At 31.6% G+C, this 10,499-nt stretch overlaps 1 protein-coding gene across 1 annotated transcript; it reads right to left on the bottom strand.

The window, feature by feature from the left end:
- Positions 1 to 6,805: 6,805 nt before the first annotated feature.
- Positions 6,806 to 10,094, bottom strand: LOC114284302 (uncharacterized). The gene is made up of 5 exons (XM_028227205.2): positions 9,425 to 10,094; positions 8,902 to 9,059; positions 8,677 to 8,782; positions 7,801 to 7,956; positions 6,806 to 7,286 (listed from the first exon to the last, which is right to left on the bottom strand). The coding sequence occupies exons 1-5, from the start codon at positions 9,570 to 9,572 to the stop codon at positions 7,003 to 7,005; spliced, it is 852 nt and encodes a 283-aa protein (XP_028083006.2). The 5' UTR covers positions 9,573 to 10,094; the 3' UTR covers positions 6,806 to 7,002.
- Positions 10,095 to 10,499: the final 405 nt, after the last annotated feature.

The following is a 10,499-nucleotide window of genomic DNA, read 5'->3' as shown; positions in this document are numbered from 1 at the left end:
AAACCACCGGTCGACCGACCAATGTAAATTTTTCAAATTTCTGAAACAAATTTTACAAGGAGGTGATCGACTGAACTGGTTAGAGATCTGGCCAGTCGTTTGGTGCTCATGCATACTTGTAAAGTTAACAGTTATCTACAGTAATTTGATAAAAGACTCAGGCATCCTCAATTTGATGAAAGATCTGAGATATCATTCTCAATTTGATGAAAGATTTGAGATATCCTGAATTTGATATTGGTTTGATATTAATGTTAGAGCACAGTTTTTATCAGTTTTTAATCAAATTCAAATTTGATGAAAAATATGATGAAAGATTGGATATTGATGAAAAAAGGGTCAAGTGTTATTTGAATTAAAATCTTAAGAAAGTTCAATGTGATTAGGACGAAACTATAGTGTTTACTGTATTTTTTTTCAAATCTTGAGATCAATGTAAATTAGCCTAATATAAAATTCTAAAAGAAAATTGCAATATTTATATAGAAATGATATACAAGCCCACTTTTTATACTTATTTTTTAGATCTAATGATGTGGAAGTGATATGATTGATTAATAATTAAGAAAGATATAAAAGAGAGTGTTACCTTAAATATCTTAATTGATTACCACATCATTGAGTTTAAAAAGTGAGTCTAACCTTTGTACTGGAATAACGATGCTCTATATATTCTATTATATATGTGAATACTTAGATTGGTTTCTTGAAATTTTATCTCTATTTATACGAAGTATTCAGTTATCTATCAAAAAAAAAAAAAATTAAAATAGGACAGGTCTTGAACTTAATACCACAAATTTGATACAAAAGATTCTGACCACTTGAAATTACAATCAATATATGTTGCATATTTTATTTTATTTTATTTATTTAACTTACACACGCAGTACATGTGTGAACCACTGGGTTATATTGATTCCACATCTTTTTGATGGGCACAATATCGCCCTCAAGTGTTTTTGATTAGTAAAATTAACACTATTGCTAAGAACATATAATTAAAACACATAATAGGTCACAAAAATGTAATAGTAAGTTAAGATTTATTCCGAATATGATTCCCTCATAATTAGGTTTTATTTCAACATTGTATTACATTTTTTATAAACCATTATGTGCTCTGTATTCTTAGGATGTGTTTGGTAACGTTTACGTTTTTAGTTTATATTTACAAAAAGTTTATAAACTGGTTTTTGTTTATTTTTAGAAAAACATAAACTACAAACGCGTTTGATAATTGACAAAATGTTTAAAAAAAATTTAAAAATATAAAAAAGAGTGAGAAATGGCAAGTGGTGGCAAGTGGCGGCGGAAGATGGTGGTAGAAAGTGATGACAGTGGGTGGTGGGTAGCTGGTGGTGGCGGGTGGGTGGTGGTGGTGAGTGGGTGGTAGTGAGTGGGTGGTGGTGGTTGTGGTGGTGATGGTGGTGGTGGTGGCAGGCAGGTGGCGGATGACAGGTGGTGGTGGCGGCGGATGAGTGGTGGTGGCGGGTGGTAGTGGTAGTGGTTGGGTGGGTGACGATGGCGGGTGGTGGGTGGTGGTGGTAGGTGGGTGGCGGGTGACAGGTGGGTGGTGGGTGGTGATGGTGGTGGGTGGGTGGGTGGGTAACGGTGACGGGTGGTGGGTGGCAGCAAGTGGGTGGTGGTGGTGGCGGGTGGTGGTGGTGGTAATAGGTGGGTGGCAGATAGCGGGTGGTAGTGGTGGTGGTGGGTGGGTGGGTGGGTGGGTGAGTGACAGTGGCGGGTGTAGGTGGTAACGAGTGGGTAGTGGTGGTGGTGGTGGTGGTGGGTGGCAGGTGGGTGGCGGGTGGGTGGTGGGTGGTGGTGGCGGGTGGGTGACACGTGGCTGGTGGTGGTGGGTGGCTGGTGGTGACAGGTGGTGGATGGTGGTGGCAGATGGGTGGTAAGTGATGGTGGCAAGTAGGTGGCGGGCGGTGGATGGTAGTGGCAAGTGAATAACAGGTGGGTGGTGGGTGGTGGTGGTGGTAGTGGTGGCGAGGGGTGGGTGGTGGTGGCGAATGGTGACAGGTGGCTGGTGGTGACTGGTGCATGGCTGGTGGCTGGTGGTGGTAGGTGCGTGGTGAGTGGTGGTGGCAGGTGGTGGTGGGGGCTAGGTGGCGGAAGACGGTGGTGGAAAATGGTCGGGGTTGCGACTAGTGTTGGGTGGTAAAAAAAAAAAAAAAACTAAAAACTCAAAATGGAAACACATTTTTTGTGTTTTTATTTTTTGGCCAAATTTATAAACTGAGACCACTGATTTATAAATCCAAAATTTTACCGAACAAGTTTTTATTTGAACTTCTAAAATTTTTATAAATAAAATTAAAAAATTAAAAATGCAAGTATTACCAAACGACACCTTAAAATTACTCTAAAATTAAAGCTATGAGCCACAAGTCTACCAATTGTAGTCCTTAACCCCAGTATGCTGCGGTCTATATGCCTATCACACATATTTGGGATCGTTTTGTTTTCACCAAAAAGCCAAAAAGAAAAAGGAAAAAGCAAAAGAAAAATGAAAGAGAAGAAAACCTAAAGACAAGTCCTATTCTCAATTGTGTTTCATGATATAACCAAGATACCTCCGGTCATCTTAGTGCTTCCTTAAATTAATCTTTCAAATGGAAAAGCTTAATCTTTAAATGTAAAGAAAATAGACAAATCAAATGGGCAAATATAAAAATTTCCAGTACTAATACCTATCTATACAGTGTTTAGTTTACTGAAATAAAATTCAAGTAAAATGGTCATTCTATATCAAAATATTCATTCTCATATTTGATTTAATAGAAAAATAAAAAATAAATTTACATTGAAAAGAGAATTACCATTCTTCAATTTGGGAGAATGGTTATTCAATTAAAAAGACAATAAATAATTATTCTATTTTTGTATGAAATGATTTAAGTAAACCAAATACCATCTTATTAGATTATTTAAATAACTAAAAAAAATCATAAAGATGAAAAAATGTGCATGCCATATAAAAGGTCAAAAGCTAGCTTCTTCACCTACACAAAAGCTGATGACTGTTGTAAACGGACAAAACCCTAATCCACATCACTCCCTCTCACCCTCACAAAGTTTTCAACATATGTACATATGCACACCACACATGCCAAAAGGGTTGGCTATACAACTTTGACTTGCTCTCCCTCGAGAGTTAGTATGCCCTTAACCAACACCATTGGATGGTTATAAAAATTATAACCCTTTCTAATCATAACAAGTCAAAGGGTTTGAAATGGATAATCAGCAAGTGTGGTAGATAATCGAAAAATTTTAATCTGCTCTTACAGTATTGTTATGTGGTGCTTCAAAAAAAATTATAATTGGGATTGTTCTTATTAATAAGGCACATCACTAACAGTTACCATCAGATTATCATCAGAGTATTCACTAATTATCATGTTTAGATAGCGCTCATACAATATTATAATCAGGGGATGTCCCTATTGGTAGGCCAGTTGCTAACAACTACGATTAGATTAATAGAGTATTTACTAAGTGCCATGTTCAAGTAGTTCTCGTACAATATTATAACTAAAGAATATCTCTATTATTAGACCCTTCACTAATAGCTACTACTAGATTAACAAAGTATCTACTAATTACAATGTTGAAGTGACGCTTAATGTACAACATTATAATTGAGAAAGACCCTTACTGATAGGCCCATCACTAACCATTGCTCTTAAATTAACAGAATATTAACTAATTATCATACCCTAATATACTGTTAGAACACCATATGTTTTTAGTATAGAACCACTCAATAACTTCTCCACATAGTAATTGAACACTATGTTAACAATATGGGCCATTCATAAGGTCCCACATGTTAGATACTGTCTTGTGATTTGTGATGTTTGAATTCGGAAAAGAGCAACAACTCTTGTTGACCTATGAAGAAAACGACATTACTAGCTCTTGTGGAATTTGGGTTACAGCAATATATATATATATATATAAAGTAGAGTGTCTTAGGCTAATATTTCCAGGTGTATTAGACTAATGATTAGGGCAGCCTATAACTTTAATTATGTGAGTTTGGTTCCCTTCTTCTAAAGTGGTCATGTTCTTCCAATTAAAATTGAGGATCATCTTATCTTTACATGGCCACTATTAGCATTTGTGCTCTTTAACTATGAACCACATAACTTGGTGTAGAGTTGTTAATGTGGGCAAAAATATAATTTTAAATGAAATTGAAAATTATTTCATACTTAATACTTTGATTGAAAACCGCCTTTGAACCACAACTCTTGGCCTCTTTCAGGTAGATTTGAATGTTTTGCTGAATTTAAGATTATGTACATCTTGATCTGCTTAAATCTTATTTTAAGTGAAATTTCGTTGATTAAGTGATTTTTTAATTTTTTTAGTATAATTATTTATTATTTATTTAGTTTGAGTCACAAAAGGGAGATTTTGAATCATCTTGTAGTGTCATTAGTCCCTTTTGAGTTAAAATTAATCTCCATAAATATTAATTACTTTGCAAATAGTAGTTCTAGAACTCAAAATATGTGATTCTTTCAATATCATATTGACTTTCATCTACCCGCCATGTTATAGTCATGGAAATAAATTACTAAGCGCTTTTGTCGTTTTTGTGGTTCGCATGGCTTGACTTCTGATTTGTTTAGAGTTTAATATTTATTTTTGTTTGTTTTTCTTAAATGTTGATCCACTCTTTTGACTTTGTTCCGTGGAAACTCCAATCTATTGTAAGAGGATCAAAAGATAATGAATGGGGTAGATATCTTTAGGACTCTCGATTTGTGAAATTTAAAAATCCCAATATTTATCTGGTGAAATTGACTCATTATAGAACTAACTTGGACTTAATTCAGTGATTTAAATTATTTATCCTATACATTCAACCGAGAAAATTATCTATATAAAAAAATTAAATTGATTCAACATTGATTGTCATCACTTAATCATTTTTATCTTACGACATACATGTTTTTAAAAATAAGCTATCGATTTGTTATAATATATATGTGATTTGATAATATGATTACTTATGTCTGATTAACTTAATTTTTATATGCATATTCTTCTCAGCTTGTTATATGAGATGAACGGTTTAAATTATTGAAATAGATACCAATTGGTCTCACAATTTACCAACTTTACATGTAAAATTAAGATTTTCATTTTTAGCATATCTGAACTCTATTATTGGAGAGTCAACAAATATAGAGTAAGAGTTATATGATTTTATATAATGTAATTAATTAATAAAACTACAAATGAAATTAAATGAATACCTCTTTCCCTCTTTCTACACGGATGATATGAATTTATTTGAAGATACTATCAATCCCAAAGATGTCATAACTTAATTTTGGTGTCAATTGATATAATTTTAGGTTGTGTTTTATATTTGCAAAAAAATAAAATAAATAAATAAATAAATAATAATTAATAAATAAAGAAACGTACAAAAATTTAATTTATATTTCATTCATATTTTCTTTCTTTTTCTTATTTTCTTTCCAAAACCTTCTAATAAAATATAATATCCAAACACAATCTTAAGATTTACAAACCAACAAGTATCTAAGAATTTTTTTTTTTGGTTTGAATTTGTAGCATAGTTGATTAAGTTTAAGGTTGAGATAAAATATTAAGATTGTATTTAAATTATAGATTTAGATAGGGATTTGAAAAGGAAAAAAAAAAAATAAATAGATGAAATATGAATGAAATATAACTATATTTTACTTATATTTCACTTATATTTTTCTTTTTCTTTTAAGGCTAGACAAAAAAACACATCAAACCGCTTCCTTTTTCTTTCCAAATCTTTTTTTAATAGATAAATTGAAATTCAATCTGGAAAAAACCAAAGCCAATACAGCTAACAAAAGGGGCATACCCTTTCCAAACAATAATTTATTTTCAAATTTTTATTCAAATGTATAATCTAAACACAACTTAAATTAATGCACGCTTCACATATTTGCATTCATATTCAATTGAATAACTTTTGACAAAACATGAAGTGTGAATTGGGTGAAATTCTAAACTTCGAAAGGCAAAAACTCACCTGATTTTGGTGCACATGCCACTTTCATTTGTGGTTGTGGGGGGAGTACTGTCAGTTCTCTTTAGCTAGGCTTTCCCAGCACTACTGACAAAGCTACACTCAGGGTACATATATAAGTAGTGAAACAGACTTACAAATTAAAATTTTAAATTTATTTACAGCGATGTGGTAACAAAAATAGACCCTATATAATTAAAAATGTAAGAAATTAAAAGCTGACATGTATTATATCATATCATTATGAATTCAATTGTAAAAGGTTTTTCTGTTAGTCCTAAATATTTTCCGTACATATATATACTTTACTTATAGTGTAATACGTTAATTCTATAAAACAATTTTAGGTACATATATAGTAGTACTTTTACATATTGTTATGGTCATTTATTAACAAAAACAATATAATTTCAAAATTACTAATGTATTATCATTGTATAAAAAGTTGTATGGTATTGTAATTTATACATGTGTTTATAAGACAAAAATGAATCCATATGCTTATTATGTTGAAGTTCTAAATAATAAAATTATTCCTTTCTCTAACGAAATTTTAGATAAATGATACATTTTATTTCAGACCAAATTACCAACCTTAGTTTGTTAATTTAATATATTGATCATTTGTATGTATTATTAATCTCTTACCATATTCTAGCTTTTTTCTTGTTGGACAATATCTAACTCTTTCAAGATATTTCATAATTTTTTTTGATACCCAAAATATTCTTTGAAATCTAACCGTTTCAAAACTTAATAATTGCGATGATTGATTTAACTGTTTCACACACCGTGTGCCCACACCTCTAGTGTATATAACGTGTACAAGTGAACAAAAATACATACATACAAATGTCTCTCCTATACAATTCAAGCAAGCATGAGCTTTGAACTTAGCTAAAAATAGCAAAACACACTTCCTAATTACAGCTCTTTTCTTTTTAACCTTTAGTTCTGATTATTGTGATAGTGCCTCTGCCTTGGGTGTGAATTCTAGTAAATGCCACCACAGCTTTGCCGGACAATCCCGGTCCGTCCGGCGACACGAGTGGCCGGCACGCGTAGTCTCCGACGGGGTGCCTCACCGGCCGAGTCGGTGGCATAAGGATCCTCTCGTTGATGTCATTTAAGGTCACGTCCCCTTCAACCCCTCCTGGCTTCACCAGTGCAAATGGATACACCAATCTCTTTGTCATCACCCTCTTCTTTCTCTTTTCACCAACCTCTAAAGCACACCCCAAGAACAAGAAAATAAATAAATAAAATAAAACTCACTACAATATACATGCATGTTTATGTCATCATGAGTGTACTTGGGTATGGGATGGGTTATACGTGTTAGAATTTTCAAATTTTAATTGTGGTATTCACCAGTATATTATTGATATTATTCAATTTCAATATATGACCGTATTATTGATACTGATATATATTTTTATACTGTTATTTAAAATTACAATAAAGAAGAAAATAATAATTATTAATATTGATACATATCTTAATACTATTAATTAAAAAGATGGAGAGAGGAAAAAGTGTCACAAATATTGACATGAATGTTGATAGCATTTTTTTAAACTGGGGGGGGGCCCGAGAAATATCACTAATACTAATACGTATTTTAAAACTGTAATTTAAAAAATAGAGAGTGGAGGGGGAAGAAGAATATTTTCAATATTGAAACGCATCTTGATATTATTATTTAAAATCATGGAGAGAGAGCGCGAAAAGTGAAGTACCAGAAGGAGAAATGGGGTCTAAGGAGTATAGGGTTTCTTTGTCAGGGATGTAGTTGGTGTTAACTGAGTCTTTGTGAGAAGATTGTGAAGATTCAAAAGCTTCTGAAGCTGATATTTCCTCTTCTGGTGTTTTCATCTCTCTCAAAATGGGTTCACCTGAATTGATGGAAAATAAAGAACATGCTCACTACTACTATACTCATATAAATATATATATATATATATATATTTTTGTATAAAATGATGGCATAATTGAATATTATCATTTCAAATTAAAATACTCATTAAAAAATATTATTACTTTAAAAATGGCACTATTACATCATCTAAATCAAGTACTTTCTAATGTTGAAGTCATTCAAATCTTTTAAAGAGACCTTTTCAAAGTGACAATATTGTGGGGGTACAAACATTACAAATGACATAATCATGAAACTAAATTCGTTTTCTTCATTTCAATTGTCATGGGGCTTCTTAAATAATAAGATACCAAACAAAATTTTTATACGGAATTTTCATACCGAATGATGTGATTTTTTTGTGATTCTTTTATTTTAACTCAAAGTATCGATTATTTTAATACATAATTTAAACAAAAAAGTCACTATCACATCATTTTAAATGAATTTTTTTTTTTATAAAAATCTTACTTGTAAATTATTTTTCATAAATAAAATGCTATTCATGTGAAATTTGTGTATAGAAATTGTCACCAGAACAATGTGACAGTTGCAAATTCATAAATTTTAATGCAATTATATCATTCTACCTATAATTTTTTATTTTATTTTTATTTTTTATATTTGTAAAACACTACTCTAATTATGTAGATCTAAATATGTAAAGATTTCAAGAAAATGAATACACTTTAATCACCTGAAACTCCATAGCAGCTAGTTATCTGACTTTGGTAACTAAAATTCTCTGAACAATTCTCTGTGTTGTTTGTGTCCCAGTAGCTCTGCCTAGCTTGAAATTCAGTCTAATTGGACCCACACAAAAAATAAAAAAAAAAATTCAAAATTGAGCCTCTCAACATCACAATCTTAACAGTTCAAAACAAAACTTTCACAGAAATGGATGATTTAGTGGTAAGATTACCTTAACAGGCTCATTTGTTTCTTTGTATCCATTGTCGGCAAACACCAGCAAACGCCGTCGTTTAGACCTTTCATTGAATTCAAACAGAGCATCTTGTAGATAACCAGTGGAGAAATCAGATTCCAAGGGAGAGAAAAATGGTGGAGTGGCTTCCATAACTGCAAGTACATGCAAATTAGAACACCATAAGCCTTACAAATAGTAAATGTTATATATCTAAAATTACAAGAGTTTTAAATATTGACTGATCAAAATTTTAAATTTCATATCGATATTCACTGAAAAATTAACTAAAGATTATATTGCTAATATCAACATAAAAACTTATAATTCACCAATATATCGATCGATAGCCTTCAATATTATTAATTGATACATGGATTGATACCTTTTAATATGAACTAATATAAATGATTGTATCGTTAATATCGATACGTATTATTTAAAAGTATTGTAAATCATTGTAAGCAAAAGATAGAGAGAAAACAAAAGAATGATAAAAGATGAGAGTAGGGTATATTACAATGAGACATATTGTCTGCGTTGAGAACTCCAAGGTTGTGGAAATCCCAACCTAGGGAAGAGCTGTGGTGGTGGAGAGTGGAGCTGTAAGCAAGAGAGTGAAGGTCACCCATTTCTCTGGATATGTTGTGTTGTGTCCTAATGCTCATGAATGATGAGAAAATGGTTGTATTTAAGAAGAGAGAGAGAGAGTGTGTGAGAGTGAGAAAATCATATGGTCTTAGAAGCTTAGTGGGAAATTATTCAGTAATTTCAGAATATATTTAGATGGTGTTTTAAAATAATAATTATTGACTTTAACTATGTGACTCATTACTTTTATATTAGAATTATAAGAAAAAAATTGATAATATATTTTTTAGGATTTAATTTTAAGGAAGTCATGCATTCAATTTCCCTTAAAGAGTTACATTAAAAGTGTACAAATACCTAAATATTTTGTCAATAATAAAAAAATTTTTTCTCATAAATACTAATCTAATTATTAATATCTGCTGATAAAAAAAATGTGTAACTTGTAAATAGAAATGAGTAATATTTCAACGGCATTGTAGCCATTCAGTCAACGGCAAGGGAGAGAGAAAATGAAAAAAATAATAAAAAAGAAAGAAAAGAAAAAGAAAGGTGTTTGCTTCTTGGGATTCTGAAAATGGGTAACTTTATGTTATAATATAATGCATATTGTGGGGGACTAAATAATTGCAGTGGTTATGATATGATGTTGTTTTTGCATTAGAGAGCATGTAAGGCAAAGGCAATGGTAGGAAAGGACTACATGCTTCAGAGACACAATTCAAATTTCAGCTTTTTCTTTTTCTTTTTCATTTTCCTTCTGATATGGTTTCCACTCACCAACTGTCTCTCTTTTTCGTGTTTGGCTGTGGAAAAACTTTTCTTTTCATTTTCCCATTCATCATGGGTCAAAAAAAAAAAAAAAAAAAAATTAAATCAGTGGTCCTTGTATTGTGGATGATTTCTTGCCTTGATTTGTTCTTTATAATTTTGATAATGCTTATCAAAAATTGATCAGAAATTAAGAATAAAATTGATAGTGGTAGAAGTAGGTGACACCGTGA

This window comes from Camellia sinensis, chromosome 11, assembly GCF_055761805.1.
Source record: "Camellia sinensis isolate YWXY chromosome 11, ASM5576180v1, whole genome shotgun sequence".
NCBI classification, from domain to species: Eukaryota; Viridiplantae; Streptophyta; class Magnoliopsida; order Ericales; family Theaceae; genus Camellia; species Camellia sinensis.
This window is presented reverse-complemented; position numbering and strand designations above follow the sequence as displayed.